Source organism: Diospyros lotus, chromosome 3 (assembly GCF_014633365.1).
Source record: "Diospyros lotus cultivar Yz01 chromosome 3, ASM1463336v1, whole genome shotgun sequence".
Classification (NCBI taxonomy): domain Eukaryota; kingdom Viridiplantae; phylum Streptophyta; class Magnoliopsida; order Ericales; family Ebenaceae; genus Diospyros; species Diospyros lotus.
In genome coordinates this window covers 39,452,189-39,468,654 of record NC_068340.1, presented here as the reverse complement: position 1 = coordinate 39,468,654, position 16,466 = coordinate 39,452,189, and the positions used below count along the sequence as shown (strand labels likewise).

The 16,466-nt window shown below is 38.4% G+C and overlaps 1 protein-coding gene across 1 annotated transcript; it reads right to left on the bottom strand.

The window, feature by feature from the left end:
• Positions 1-169: 169 nt before the first annotated feature.
• On the bottom strand, positions 170-7,427 carry LOC127797631 (uncharacterized). Its single transcript, XM_052330703.1, has 8 exons — positions 6,778-7,427; positions 6,473-6,568; positions 5,136-5,246; positions 4,746-5,055; positions 3,368-3,458; positions 2,127-2,460; positions 1,647-1,795; positions 170-931 (listed from the first exon to the last, which is right to left on the bottom strand). Exons 1-8 carry the CDS (start codon positions 7,132-7,134, stop codon positions 430-432), a joined length of 1,950 nt encoding a protein of 649 aa, XP_052186663.1. The 5' UTR covers positions 7,135-7,427; the 3' UTR covers positions 170-429.
• Positions 7,428-16,466: the final 9,039 nt, after the last annotated feature.

Sequence of the window (16,466 nt, the reverse complement as noted above, 5' to 3'; positions counted from 1 at the left end):
TAATAATTGACAATAATTATAAAATTATATAATAAATTAAAATTTAATGATATTATAAATTAAAATTTAATAATTATTTTATATTTTAATATAAAATTTAATGACAATTTATGTTATTTAGCTTAAGTTGTTTTTTAAGATATCCAATGCCATTTACTTGGATAAAAAAAACAAACGTAGAAATGATCCATGAATTCATCATAACTATCATCACCTGTAAAGTTGAATACAACCTATGGTAGACAGACCAAAACTCCCTCGTCAAGGGCAAATAAATGACTGAATGTGTTACTCTTTTAACAGTCAAAACGACCAATAACTGACTACAGCTACTCTCTACTCACCACCTTGTTCTCAATCAATTGGCAAAATGCAGGCAAAAGTGCTCCTGCAGTAGGCATATCAATGCCACTGCCATCAGGTACGACTTTAATCCGCAGCAGCCAGTTTCTTTCTCTGCTGATGCTCCGCAACTTTATAGTCCACTACTTCGCGGAACAAGGTTGGATCAAGTATGCAGTTCTCACTCCCATAGACGGCAGCTTGAACGCCTGCCATCAGCTTTGCTATCTCTCTTCCAGAGAATCCTTCGGTCTTAGCTGCAGCTTCCTTTAGAATCTCATCAGTCAAGCCCTTGATCTCTATCTTCTGCTGTTGCTTGCGAAAGAAATGGGAAAACAAGCCCGGTCTTCTTGCCCCGGCCTGAGCTATGTATTTGTCCAAATAGAGTTTCAGCAGCCTGAAGCGTTCGTCTTCACCAGGCAAGGGGAACTCAAGGACTTCATCAACACGATCAGCTACGGCTGAATCAAGATCGCCAGGGCGGTTTGTAGCAAGAGCGAGAACTATGTCCTTGGACTGGTCACCTGTGCGGAAAAGGAGGGCATTGAGTGCACTCCTTTGAGCTTCACTCATATAGGTTTTGTTTCGCCTGAAAACATTATTTAATAAACCAGTTACTCAAACTCGAGGTTTCAAAATAATTAGTCAAACCAAAGATGTTTACTATGTCCAGAATATTAACATAACAGTAGGATTAATCCCAAAACCAAATTTCTTTTACCAAATGTAGAAAAAAAAAGGTGTCCTAAAAATTCAGGGTGATCAAGAAGCTTCAAGCCTGATATGTTTGCAGTATTTCCAATAAAGCACTTTGCATTCCATCATAATTAGAGGTGCAGTATCTCAACATTTTCCATCAATCAATTTTATCTCATAATCTTACAGTGGAGAAAGAGTTCCCCTCCTAAAAGCCTAGAGCAATTCACCACCATTGGTGCACAAGACCCAATTGCTGAACAGCAAAACTTAAATATTCCAATTGAGCAATGCGTGCTTGAGAAATGTTTTAAGTACCATATCCCAAACTACATTGGGATCTCAAACCAAGTTACTGCTGCAAATATTTTAGTCAATCTACAATATGTCATGCAAGAAATATTCTCTTTAAGTACAACAAAAAAAGTACTAAGCTGTGAGTTTGTGGCATAGTAGATCTATTGATAGATGTCATGGCTATTTCAAGTCAAAGTGTGGAGGACTGCACATAAGTTTTGTCCTTAACCATATTACACCAAGGAGAACCATTTTACCATAACACTTCTCAAAGGATCATTTTTTGAAAACAAAACAATGCAGATACTTACTCGCATAAAAATGCATCTGCTTCATCAATGAAAAGCAATAAACCTTTCTTTGACTTCTTGGCCCAATCGAACAACTGGTGTATCTTAGTAACAGCTTGTGGACCCAGTGGTGCAACATCTCCACCAGTCATTAATGCATAATCTAGCCCCTGAGAGAATATCAAATAATTAGCAGCTTCCCTAAGTACTTTTTTATACAGGTAACAGCATCCCCAAGGATACTAAGATATTCTGCTAGCACTATTCTATTAAGCTACAAAACCAAAGAGAACCTATTATCCACAACACCAGACTTCAGACCACATACCCCTTTGAGGCCAAAAGCTTTACCAGGAATCACACTTTAAAGCCATCATCAAAATAAAAATGAGCATCAGAAAGAATGTAGTGGTAAGACTACAAGTAAAATCTGCAACATACCCCCCCCCCCCCCCCAAAAAAAAAAAAAAAAAAAAAAACAGAGAGAGATGGAGAGAGTACAGATTTGCGTGCAAGCTCTCTAGCAGCCATTGTTTTCCCCGTTCCTGGAGGACCATAGAAGAGCATGTTCCTAAATGGTGCCTGATGGGATTTTGTATTGGCAGTTGCACTAGCTAGCTGATGAATTCTTTTTTGAAGAGAGGGGTTTAGGATCACATCACCAAATCCATTCCCATTACTAGAGCTAGGCACTTTATCTGTTTTACGAGATAGAATGCTCGTACCACGAGAAAACAATCCTGACCAAGGATATTTCCCTCTAGAGGACTCTCTGATCAGAGATGGTTGTCCTAATATTCTGTCCACATAGCTCCAAAGGACTCTGGCTCCTTCTCTGTGTTACAAAAAACAAACTTGAATGAGCAAGGACAATAGTAAATGTTAACACCACTGTTTACCCACCAACACCACAACACCAATATTATTTTGAATAGAGAAACCATCAATATATTCAGCACTTGGAGAAGTGCATAATTCTAGTAGGACATTGCATTTGAGACTTTTGAGTTCATGAAAAAAGCAAATACTACAGCTAAATAATATAAATGGAAATAATACCAATAAGAACAAAATTTTCTCTCTTTTTCATGGAATGCCTGAGGTTTCAATTTCTATAAGACAAAAATGAAATAATGACAGAAAACTGAAACCCACCAAACGTTATTAAACATCCCCAAACAATTGAGTTGGTTGGGCACCTATTAGGAATATTTAGCAAGAGTCCTTTCAATTTATCTTATTTGTTAATAGAAAGTAATTGAGAAGAAAGTTTTATACCATTGTAGTTAATTATAATTAGTCAGATGATATTACAAGTTCTATTTGGGTTTGGCCTCATCCCAGCTTGTGCTCGATAAAAATTGAATTGCTTAAATAATTTGACAATACCCTAGTTACCACTGATTTTATTATAAAGAACTCAGATGTGTCATTTACGTAAAAAGATGCATAGACCAAGATTATGCTTAATACTGATTATTGGGCTGGTATGCATATAAATATTTTTCTAACTGGTACTACAAATATTTATATAGGGTTTTAGTTCTTGTTTCTAACATTTCTGGATGTAGCGAATTTTCAATCATTTCTGTTAATATTCCCAAACTCTTCTAATTCTAAGTGAAATAAGCAACACAAGAAAATAACACTTCGATCATCAATGCTAAATGGCTCATAAGGAGTTCAGTTCCTCAACTGGATTCAATCAGCCAGAGAAAAATAAAAGTAAAAAAGCAAAATACCTTGTTGTGTAGACCCCAGCTGCAAGAGCTGTCACTCCCCCAACAGCCACAACCAGCTTGTTTTGATCAGTTAATATGGCCCGCAAACCCCCTGCAGAGCAAAGATAAATCCCATCAAACATCTTTACAGAAACTAACAGTCAGAGCTGAGAGGGAATATTTAGCCTACAGTAGAAAATTTCATTCTTTTGATCATATTGTCTTCCCTCAGCTGCTTTCTAAGGGAGAAACAGCCAGATGAAAAGACTTCATATAACTCAACCAAGGATGCCCGCAGTAACACAAATTTCACACAATTGAACATCAAGTCATTCTAAGAGAAGATCAATACAGATATTGTGGACCAATTAATAAGAAGTGAAAAAGATTGTTGAGGATGCCACCCAAATAATCAAAGACAAGATGGTTGGAGTTGAGAAATGCTCTAGTATTTTATGCCATTGCAAAATCCCTTTAAATATAAAAAAACAGATCTACTGGACGTTTATAAAACCAATTTTGTTATACAACATGAAATTATGCAGTTAGATACCAACACATGAAAAATATGAGGATGTTACACTGGATGTGTGGCCATACATGACGAGACAAAATTAAAAATAAGATAGAAATTGTAACTATTAAAGCCAAGACGCATTAGACATTTAAGATGAGTTGATGAAAAGAAAACCAATACACACACCTGTGTAAGAGAGGATGGAATAAAAGAGGTGCAAATTTTATGATAAGATGCCAGCAGTATTAGAGTTAAAAAATTATCTGGTTTATCCTGTTCACCTGCACTTTCTTGTAAGGCCCATTAGTTGGTCACAGCCCGACCTCTCACTCAATGGAGTCTTCCCACTACCTCCATCAATTGAAAAACCTAATACTCAGGTCCTCCTCATAAAACTGCAGAAAGTTTCATGATAATTTTTCACTTCTGGCTGACAACTGTCAGCAGCCAGAGGACTCTAGTTGACACTGACAGTCTTCACTCAAGCTCTCAGCTTCTTGCCATTTCTCTATATACTGTTGACTTAAGCTCTATTTTGAAGATTGATTACACCTCTTGGCTTACTGACTATTGACAGTGTTACTATACCTGTCGACAGTCTCCTATCATCTGTCAACAGCCTCTATTTTAACTTGTTCCACTTCATGTTTTATCTTCTTTTTTCTTAAGGCTCATCCTTGTTATACACTTTTACCTCAGATACACTTTCAACAGTCTGATAGTGACCAGCAGAAACGTTGGATGTATTTGATTCATGAACCAAGAAGATAACAGTTGATCTAGCTCAGGGTATAAATGACTATAATGAGCACTAGCTTTTGGTCTTAATGACCCAAAAATAAAGATGAAGCAGGTCCGTGCAGGCATGTTAAAAGAAAATACCTCCAATATGATCAAAAGTTGTATTTATGGCAGCAACCCATTTCTCTCTCTCTGCATTTGCACGCTCTACTAGCATGCGCTTGTTTACCTCTTCAGCAAGCTTTGCTTCGTGAGCCCTCCCTTCTGCTTCTGCCATGGCCTTAACTCTTATTGTTTCACGTTCAATCTCAGCTTTCTCCCTTTCTGTTTGCCTACGCTGAGCTTGAATCTGTTCTTCTGTTGCTCTTCTGGCTTGTTCTTGCCTAATAGCTGATTCTTCTTGCATTTTTACAAGCTCCTGGTTTCTTGCTCTGTGATGCTCATTTTCCGCCTGCAAGAGGGGAGTACAACAGCATATTCTCACTGAAACAACCTCCATAGTAAACATAACCAACTAAATAATAAACATACCTGCATCCTCTTCCTTGCTAGTTCATCCTCATAGCGAGCCATCTGGGATTTTATTTGTGCCTGTTGCTGGGCCAGCTTCTTCTGTTCTTCATAGATTACCTTTTGCCTCTCCTGTTAAACATATATCTCATAATGAAATCGTACTGGCGTATATTTTAAACACAGAAGCAATCTGACTTATGAAGAATAGGCAACTATTAACCAGTAATGCACATGGTTGAGTGCCACAAACAATTAACAAAAGAAAATTGGCTGCTTTTTTCTGTAGGCAAAAAAGGAGAGCATAAATGGGCCAACAAACTGCAAGATATTAGGTCCCCCATCCGAATAATGACAGTTGACCATTATTATAGACATTTGACTAGCCCAATAGAGCTGAACCCATTCTGAGATCATCTGTCTCAAAAAGGAGCCAAATCAGAATATCTGAATCCTCTTACCTATCTTGAGTCTTGATCATTTTATATATCTGTAAAAATTGGGGCCAATAAAGTGTCATACTTAATAGCCAACCAAGTATTTCTATGAAACTAAGGATCTCTATTGCCTGTTAAAGCTATCTACAATTGCTATAAAGTGCCTTACAGTTCTAAGTCTTATTTTAACAGTTAAGTCCATGTGCATTCTAGAAAGCTCAATAAGGAAAAATGCCAGTGGTGAGGAGGACTAATTCATTTTTCATTAGCATTAGGTCTTATTCCTTAGAGCCTGAGTTTATTAATACAGAAATCCAGAAAAGTAATACAGACAAGGCATAAGATTCAGAGGTATTATAATTATACCATGGAATGGAAGTGCATTTCTTTGATCAAACAAAGGCATAGCATAAACAAAATTCCCTCTTCTTCAATAAAATGTAGATGTTTTTACTCCTTTTGTAATTCTTTACATATATAAATTGAAGCGCTCCAATTTCTTTTCCTACTGAAGGATCAATCTAGAACATTAATATCAGTTTTTGCATCCAGTAAATATAGATGATAGCCAAAGGACTCAACGTAATCACCTTCAAGCGTCCGGAATTAGATTTCTCAAAGGAAAGGAAAAATAGATAGAAAAAACTACTTGAATGTATAAAGTTTTTATTGAGAAACAAATAAAAAATGATTTTTTGTGATCCATGCATAAATAATCAAAACCTTTATTTTGTTTCCCCATCTTATCCTTCCACAAAACTATGCAATTAAATAAGTTGCTTCAACCAGTCTCACAAAATTAGTAAGTTGAAGCGTACTAAGTACCTTCTTCTTTTTTTTTTGTTTTTTCTTTTTTGATGATACAGGGAATTATCAACACAAAGGAAATTTAATAAATAAGTGCAGAGATGTGAATCATACAGTTTCATTTTGAGCTTGCATGGCTTTAAACTCCGCCGCTTTTGCAGCCAATTCATTCTGCCTCGTTTCTTCTTGTTTTCTCAGCACCTCGAACACCTAAACCGGCATCAACCAACATTACGGACCTGCCGAGGACTTAGTATATAAAACCTTCGGTGAAAATTATACATCACCACCAACCTATTATCAGACAGGCGCTGAACATCCAAATCCCGCCATACATTTTCTCCACAGAAGTACAAAAATTGAGGGGGAAAAAAGCAATAATAATAACAACAACTTGGGAATAACAAAAAATTCAAGACCTTTTTCGCCTGGGAAGAGTTGCTGATCTCTCGCAAGGCCTTTGCACCCCTCTCAAGCGCTTCGGGATCGAATCCAGCAGAAGTAGTTCGTGGGTTATCGTTGCGAGGCCGAGGAGACTCGGCATTGGCAGCCGCTTGTTGACGAGGCGTCGGAGGAGATTGCGAAGAAGCTTGAGGAGGTACGGAAGAAGACTGAGCCGGCGGCAAAGACGAAGAAGAAGAAGAAGAGAATGGAGGAAAGTTGAAAGGCCCTTCGGCATAGGCATGATCAACGCGCCATGCTGCGGAGGCTACGGCTGAGAAGAGCGCCGCGGTAGCTGCGGCACCGCCACCGACGCCACCACAACCTCTTACCATGGTTACTGTTATTCGCTTTCCCTATGTAAAACCCTAACTGCAGAGAAGAACTAGAAAGAAGGAAGAAATGTACAAGTGTAGCGTAGCAACAGCTAGATTTCAAACCCTAATACGGTTGAGATTGACGAGCCGCGGCTTTGAATTGAGCAAGGAAAGACATAGAAAGGGGTCGCATTGATCTGTATTTGAGCGACCCCACAGACGGAGGAGGGAGAAGAGCGAAGGGAAGGTTCAGGGTTTTTGTAGGGTTTCTGTCCCTCCATGGCGGCTTCGAGCTCTTGCTTGAAAGTACCTCAGCCCTAGAACTTTAGAATTTTCTTTTTTTTTTTAAATAACATTTTTTATTTTTATTTTGATCTTACCTTCAGTGTCAAAATAATATTATTTATTTTTACTAATTTAGCATCAATGTGATCTAAATCTTATAAATCTTAAACCCTAAAACTTAAACTAACAAATCTATTTATCTTGATCATATAAAAATCATCCACTAGTTCATCTTTGTTACTAATTAGTAATATTTTTTCAAATATTAAGTATAAAAAAGATAAAATAAAAATAATTTAATATGTGCTTACAAAATTTGAGTTCAGATTAATTTAAAGATTTATAAAAAAAATGAGAAAGTAATAATATGTAGAAAGAGATATCGTCATTGTTTTCAATCACATTTCGGTCACTATCTCTAGCGAATTCATAATAGGAAAGAAATCCCAAAATTAACTTATTAGAAATAACTATAATGACAAGGTTTTAAATATCATTTCCATAATAACAAGTTAATGATAAGATAGTTGCATGTTATTTTTTAAAAACAAGAGAATGGTTAATACTCTTTTTATCAAATCTCAAGAATGATATGTGAAATTTATTTAAAAAAAATTAATTAGTAACAATAGAAAAAATGAGAAAGAATAGAATCAAAATGAAATTTTCGTCATCTAAAAATTATTTTATCAAATTGTCCTCCTAAAATAACGTCACTTTTAACCCTTTTTTCTGTTGTGTTATTAGTTTATATCTCACTATTTATTGTGTAATATTAAAAAATAATTCGTGAACTTGATGAATAAGGGGGTTTCCTTGTCTAAATAGAATAACAAATAAATAGAGTATGAATTTAAATAAAAAAATTATCATAAAATAGAATTTTTAAAAAAGATACCTTATTTTTTAAAAAAACCTTTTCTTTTTTTTTTTTTTTGTTAACTTACCATCTCGAGCGTCCCCCACTATTCGACCCCACAATATCAGCCGAAGATGTAAATTAGAGGACTTAGCAGCCAGTTCGATCTCTAGCCTTGCTGCAAACGTGAGGACGCCAAGTAGAAATTTCAAAAGGGCTAGCTCGGGTCAGTCCATAGGCTTTTTAAACGAGCCGGTCCAGCCCGTTTACTAAAAGAGTCGGGCCTTTCTCGCCATGGGTAGAGCCTGGCCCAGCCCACGACCCTCTATAGGGAGGCTAGGCTAGCCCATGGGCCTAGCGAGCTTGTGGGCCTTAGCCTATAGGCCTTGGTAAGCCGAGCCCACCAAGCCGGCTCCTTTTTCTTTTAAATAATTTTTTTAAAAAATAATACATATATAAATATCAAAATAATGTATATATAAAAATTAATTTTTTTCTTTTTAAACAATTTTCTATATTAAGTTTTAAATATTATTTTATCATTTTATATTTCAAAATTCTATATGCCTTGTAAATTTTCCTGTGAATTGATATAAAAAATAATACACATATAAAAAGAAGAATGTTTATTTATAATTTAAATATATAAAAAATTTAGTTTAAAAATTTTAAATATATTGATGGTTATTATTTATATATATTACGAAATATAAATTTTCTAACATTCAATATCAATAATTAATAAAAAAAATAACATAGTTAAAAAAAATAAATGAGCAAGGAATGTTGTGATTCATAACTTGGAAATAACATAAGGTCTCAAAAGGCCGGGCTCAATGGGTCTAACTGGCTGAGCCCATAAGGTCCCAACGGGTCGAGCTGGGGCCCAAATTCTTTGGCTTGGCCCTGCTAGTTTGAACAGTGACGGGCCGAGCCATAGCCCGACCCTTTTGACATCTCTAATGACAAGTGATTTTTAACTTTTAGAATCGCTCTGATTGTTGACCTTTTCTCCTTGGTCAGAGCTCGAACATTGAACCTGAAGGCCTAAATAACAATACCCCAGAATGTAGTTCCTTTGCTAGCAGAATTATGCCTCGGGAACAATCCCTCAATTTTATTTATTTTTTTTTAAGTCTTAAGCATAGGCATTAATGGTAGGGTCTATACCTTCAACCAACTGAATGGGACAAAGAAAGTAGATACATTAGCAAGGGGGGAAGTAGATATGGGGGGATGGGAGAAAGAATGGTGGGTTAGAAAGACAAGTTATAAGAGAAGAACAAGAAGGAATGTAGCTACCACTGTATGACTTCAACTTAATATGAATGAAACTCACCATCCCATCCCATCATCAAGCTTGTTCTTGGCCTTGTCATTTGTCAAGACCACCGTATGTTTGGCTCCAAATCCAATTAATTTCCTCCACAATAAAATAACTTCTTTTCCTCTCATTTAGCAATAATATCAGAGTGTAATATATATTAGAGGAGCAGTCTGCTACGTGTATAAAAAAAAAAAAATTTCTAAGTAAAAAAGTTTATTAGGTGATATTTGATAATAATTATTTAAATTTTAATATAAAAAAGTTTTGGTGCAAGGATAAAATTATTTTTGAAGTTAATTATTATTTAAAAATTATAAGTTCAAATGTTATTAACAAGTAAATTTTGTTTTTTTTAAACTACATAGATAAAAGGTACTTTAGAAAAACACTTTATTAGTAGAGTTTTGTGGCGCCAAAATAAGATATTATTTTTGTTAAGGTATTGTAAATGTAATTTGATGTGGCACCAACTGAAATTACTAGAATACCCCCATGTGCTAATAGTCTCACTTGCCACGTGGATCACCTGAGAGACCGACACGTGGCCAGTCAACACTCCAAAGTAGAGCCCGAGAAATCCGGGCCGAACTGCAAGACCCGTTCCAACTTGACCGGGACCCTCGGGAGTTGTGCTCGCTCATCTCGGATACCCCAAAACGGGTTTGCCTATAAAAGACAAGGACTCTCGCCAGGTATACCCAAGCTCTACAGCTCTCTCATTTACTTCTACTTGCATTTACTCTACTGATTTGAGCGTCGGAGTCCACCTCGGGGGATCCTAGCCCCGGCCCTCCATTGTCTTGCAGGTTCTACACTCGAGGTCCGACATCACCAAGTCCGAGGTACCATTCCCGAGGTCCAGTCGCAGAGGTGGCACGTGGTGGTCGATCCCAAATACCATCATCATTTGGCGCCCACCGTGGGGCCGACGTCCAAACTCGCTAGCCTCTTCATTCCCTACCTCGCGCTTCGGACTTCAATTCCTCACCTCGGACCTCGGTCTTTCCACGAGTGTCAAACGACTTTTGCTCCTTGTCATAACTAACTACATGGCTCCCCGAAGAGACGTGACTTGTAGCCAGGTCAGAGCCAATCTAGAAGCCCCGCAGCAAGGGGTGAATCCACCACCTCCAGCCAATCTAATGCCGGAGGACCGACTCACCAAGTTGGAAAACCAGGTCCAACAGCTAACTGAGTTGTTGACTGGTTATCTACACCAGACTGAACAACATCGTTCGCATGTGTCCTCTCAGCGGGCGGAGCATCAGTCACCTCCTCCTGCTCGGGAGCCTCGTCAATCCCACCAGACGGGCCAGGAAATCCACTCCTCTGAGGCGACAGGATCCACTTCTGCCCCCTCGCGAGAAAGAGGGATTTCGCAGGAGAGGCGATTGTGTTTCCTAGAGAAGCAAGTCCAGGAACTCAAGAAGGGAAAGGAAGAGTTGCTCCACCTCGGCTCTAACCAACCCTTGAGTAAGGGCATCATGGCGGAGGTTCCACCGGAAAGGTTTCATATCCCCTCCATCAAGCTCTATGACGGAAGCACAGATCCCTATGATCACGTCGAGCTTTTCTCCTCTCACATGCTGGTGCAATCGGGGTCGGACGCGATGTGGTGCCGGGCATTTTGGGCTACTTTGGGAGGACATGCCCGGACCTGGTACTCCTGTCTTCCCCATCGTTCCATCAACCGCTGGGAAGAGCTAAAGACCTGTTTCTTAGCCCACTACGCTCCTTTGAAGCGCCACCGAAAGTCTTCCATGGCTCTGGTAAGCATCAAGCAAAACCAGGGTGAATCCCTAAGGGATTTCGTGGCGAGGTTCAACGAGGAGGCATTGAGTATCGACGAGTTCGACCAGCGGATCGCAATGGTGGCTCTTCAGAATGGCTTGAGAGCTGGGCCATTTGCTCAGTCCTTGGCCAAGACTCCACCTCGTACTTTCACAGAGGCCTTGGCCCGGGCTAATAAGTACATTAATGCTGAAGAGGTGATGAAGGTGAAGCGGGCGGAACAACCTGAAAGGAAGGAAAGAGAAAAGGAGAAGAAAAAGCTAGTGGTGGAGCAGAAGACGGACTATCGCCTCTCCCGAGCTCCAGATCGCTCGGGTTTCGGGGGTGTGATTAGTGGTTAATTTTGTAAAAATTTTGTTATAATTATACCCTTCTTTCGATCTTAAATATGGTTTAAATTAGATATTAATATATATTTTATGGTTATATGCAAGTTTAAATTGAAAGATAAATAAAATGAAGTTCTAAAGTAAATAATAATAATATATAAAATTATATATAATATATATACATCATTATATGCATGCATGTACTATATATATAATATAATCTAATATATATGTGTGCTATGTGTAATATATATATAATATATAATTTATTAATAATATTAAATTATTTTTTTATTTTTAGCCATGAAGCATTCAAGCCCATGAAGAATTCAAGTCCATGAAGAATTCAAATCCATGAAGAAATCAAGCCCATGAAAAATTAAAGTCCATGAAGAATTCAAATCCATGAAAAAATCAAACCCATGAAGAAATCAAACCCATGAAGAAATCAAGTCCATGAAGAATTCAAGCCCATGAAGAATTCAAGCCCATGAAGAATTAAGGCCCAATTTGAGCAACCCATGGAAAATATTATTTGGAGAAGGCCCAAGGATTATTTTTAATCCTAATGAAGATTAAAAACCAATTTATAGAAATCTATTTTTATTTTTTATGTGAGAGATTTATTAGGTGTGTTTTTTAGCTAAAATCCATTTAACTATTAGGTGAATATTATAACTAAAATCCATTTAACTTTATGAGTGCTTTATTAGGTATGTATTATAGCTAAAATCCATTTAACTTTAAGTGTGTGAGTGCCCATTAGATATAATTATGTCTAGTTGAATAATTGAAATTGTGTGGTTTGTATTGCATTTTGTGGCCTATAAATAGATCACTTGATTGCATTTGTAAGTGTGATTATTATTCTTGAATAAAAGTTTAGTTATTTCCTTAGAATTCTCTCTTTGAGAATTGCTTTTGTTCTCTCTCATTTTCTTTAGTATTTTCTCTTGTGATCTTACTTCCTTCCTTTCTTCTTTTAAATTCTTATGTCATTTATTATTACTTTATTATTCACCGCCTAAATGGACGGTTAGTTTTTGCCTTTAAATTCTTGCAATTTTCATTCTTATCATTTAATTGTTCACCGCCTAAATGGACGGTTAGTTTATGCCTTTAAATTCTTGCAATTTTAATTCTTGTATTTTAATTATCTACCGCCTAAATGGCCGGTTAGTTTCTTCTATTTTAATTCCTGTCATTTAAATTCTGTTATTTAAATTATGTCATTTAAATTCCTGTCAATTAATTTAATGGAGATGAGTAGCTAAATTTAATCTTGGGTTAAGGCAAGGACAGTGTCCAACGCCAATGATTCCCAAAGAAAGCTGCGTTTTAAATAAGTAACCTTAATTTAAATTTCAGTATGAGTGTGTATTAATTATTAAAAAATCACTAGGTTTGGATTGGAGCGTAAGCCTAACTTAGAGCTTTCATACCATGTATGAGAGTTACTAGAACTGGAAACGCTATCATACCCAAACCCGGATGATTAATTTAGTTGTTTTGTATATTAATTGTAATTGGATTTATGGTAGTTGCTTAAATTAGAATCCCGCATATCATGTATGGGGATTGCTTAACCTAGAACTATCATCATCTCTAATTGCATTTAATAACAAACCCTCATATCTGAAATTAAATTAATGTTGTTAATCTTTTATGCTAAAATTTGGGAATCAACGGGTTGGTACTGAAATTGTCTTAACTCAAGCACTATCCAAATTCATATTTTTACGTTTAATGTTTATTTCAATTTTTTCCTTACTTTATTTTCTAGTATCTGTTGTCTAAAAACAAAACCATAAAAAATCTTGTTGTCAATTTGTCTAAATGCGTGTGCGTGTGTGTGACATTCTTTTTCTTTTGCCATAAATAAATCTCTCAGTGGACGACCTAGATTCATCCAGAAAATACAAATTTAAATTTGGACTACAACTGCAGTCGTACACTGGCGAGTATAAACCTCTCACTAAAATAAAAAATATATAAAAGTTTTATTATTATTTGTTTTTATTGTGTTTTAATTGCAGGGTGAGAGTGCAGTCAGGGTGCACGTGAAAGCCCGATGAGTTATACTCCTCTCAACGCCAGTCGAGCCGAGATTCTACTGGCATTGGAGGATAAGGATTATTTGCGGCGTCCTCCACCGCTGAGGTCTCCACCCAACACTCGAAGCAAAAGGAAGTATTGCCGATTCCACCACGACCATGGTCATGTTACAGAGGACTACATCCAGTTAAAAGAAGAGATTCAAGAGCTTATCAACCGGGGTTACCTCCGAGATTTCGTTGGCCAAGAAGGCATGAGTTCGGGTAGAGTTGAGTCCAAGTCGGATAATAGGAGAAGGTCTCCTACATGGGATCGCTTCCGAGAGCGAAGTTGGACACAGTCCCGGAGAGAAGGAAAACAGCCCGCTGGGGATGGATGAGCTCCGGAACCTGTTGCAAATTTAGAAAGCTGCGTGTAATCAGCGCATTGCTAGGTACTATAACCGATGAGTCCACGCTAGGAGTTTCATGCCTTGAGATCTTATATTGTGACGGTTCGACTTGAGTCATCCTCGAGACGCGAATAAACTAACTCCGAATTGGGATGAATTGTACCGGGTGGTAGAATCCTTAAGTCTGAGAGGCATATCGACTAGATGACATGGAAGGCAAGTCCTTGAAGCATACCTGGAATGTCCAAAACTTAAGGAAGTTTTTTCAATAAGGAAGGGAATTCCTCGAACCTCTTTGTACTCTTTTTTACGACTAATGGCAAGACTTCGGATTCTCTCCATCTAACAGCAATCTCACAAAGGCCAATACTTCGCCAAAGAAAAATTCAAGGGTCACGAGCCCTAAGCTGTCCCCAAAGGTGGACTAATGGCCACGAAAAAACTCTAGTCTAACACCCTCCTCCATGAGGGAATGGCTAAAATCCAAGGGTCACGAGCCCTAGGCCGTCCCCAAAGGTGGACTAATGGTCACGGAAGAACTCTAGCCTAACACCCTCCTCCGTGAGGGAATGGCTAAAATCCAAGGGTCACGAGCCCTAGGCCGTCCCCAAACGCGGACTAATGGCCACGGAAGAACTCTAGCCTAACACTCTCCTCCGTGAGGGAGTGGTTAAAATCCAAGGGTCACGAGCCCTAGGCCATTCCCAAATGTGGACTAATGGCCACGGAAGAACTCTAGCCTAACACCCTCCTCCGTGAGGGAGTGGCTAAAATCCAAGGGTCACGAGCCCTAGGTCGTCCCCAAAGATGGACTAAGGGCCAAGGAAAAATTCTAGCCTAACACCCTTCTCCGCGAGAGAGTGGCTAATATTCAAGGGTCAAGAGCCCTAGGCTGTCCCCAAGACGAATGTGGACTAATGGCCGGAAGAAACTCAACACCCTCATTCGCGTGAGAGTGGCGACAATCCAAGGGTCAAGAGCCCTAGGCTGTCCCCAAGACGAAGGTGGACTAGTGGCCGGAAGAAACTCAACACACTCCTTCGCGTGGGAGTGGCGACAATCCAAGGATCAAGAGCCCTGGACCGTTCTCAAATTAAAGAAATGTAGAAGGTCAGGGAAGGAAAATCACAACCGAGCACAAGCTAAAAGATGCTCAATAGGCGCGGTTTAACTTGGGAAATCTCGAGTCACACCTGCGACAAAGAAAGGCCAAAGAAACGGGTCAGTCAAATTAAGCCTTATTTTAAAGCCTATTTTGTTATTATTAATAAAATAATAATAATAATAATAATAATAATAATAATAATAATGGGGAGTCAGGAAAGCCCGAGGGTCAACCATGGTCGACCCAATACTCACCCATATATATATATATATCATATATGTATATTTAAAAAAAATAATTAAAAATAAATAAAAGGGCAAAAGGCCAAGGGTCAGCCATGGCTGACCCATGGAGCCCATTTATAAATATATATATATATAAAAAAAGGGCAAAAGTCCCAAGGGTCGACCATGGCCGACCCATAGACGCCCATATATGTATGTATGTATGTATATATAAATTAGATGTTAAAAAATAAATAAATAAATAAATAAAATGCAGAAAGAAGAAGCTGGAGGGGGGGTCGGCCATGGCCGAGCCCCCCGGCCGTGGCCGAGGAGCTCGGCCTCGCCGAGATCTGGCGAGGCCGAGCATGGCCGACCTCGGCCGCTGCCGAGGTCGGGCCAAGCCAGGCCGACCTCGGCCATGGCCAAGGCGGCCTGGCCAAGTCGACCTCGGCCAGGCAGAGGTGCCTGGCCAAGGGAAAGTTTAATTTTTTTTAAAAAAAAATAAATAAATAAATAAAAACAAAGAGGGAGCATAATGCAAAAAAAATAAACAAATAACAAGTGAGGAAAAATAAAAGCAAATGAGGATGGGAAAGACTAACCTCAAGAAGTTGAATGCTTGTCTTGAAATAATAATTGTGGGGTGGGGCCTTAGGGCTTATATAGTGGGGACCTGGGGGGAAAAAAAAAAATTTCAAAAGGACAATGTTTCCCTCCAACGAATTTTTCCCTCCAACCAAAGACCCCCTATAATTTCAAGGTAGTAAATGAGGTTTTTAAGCACTAATCTCAAGTTTAAAAACACTCTTGTGCGTCTTGAGAAAAATCAACAGTCAAGTGACCTACTCCTCGACCCAGCATGATTTTCAGCTCGGCTCAAGGAGTGGGGGGCAAGTGATGTGGCACCAACTGAAATTACTAGAATACCCTTACGCGCTAATAGTCTCACCTGCCACGTGGATCACCTGAGAGACCGACACG

Bases quoted from the DNA above. Each gene is read 5' to 3' on its own strand.
- LOC127797631 (XM_052330703.1), bottom strand. From the start codon at position 7,134: ATGGTAAGAGGTTGTGGTGGCGTCGGTGGCGGTGCCGCAGCTACCGCG. The intron at 6,569-6,777 runs GTCTTGAATTTT...ATGCCGGTTTAG, and splicing joins ACTCTTCCCAGGCGAAAAAG to GTGTTCGAGGTGCTGAGAAA. The intron at 1,796-2,126 runs GTACTCTCTCCA...ATATTCTCTCAG, and splicing joins GAGAGCTTGCACGCAAATCT to GGGCTAGATTATGCATTAAT.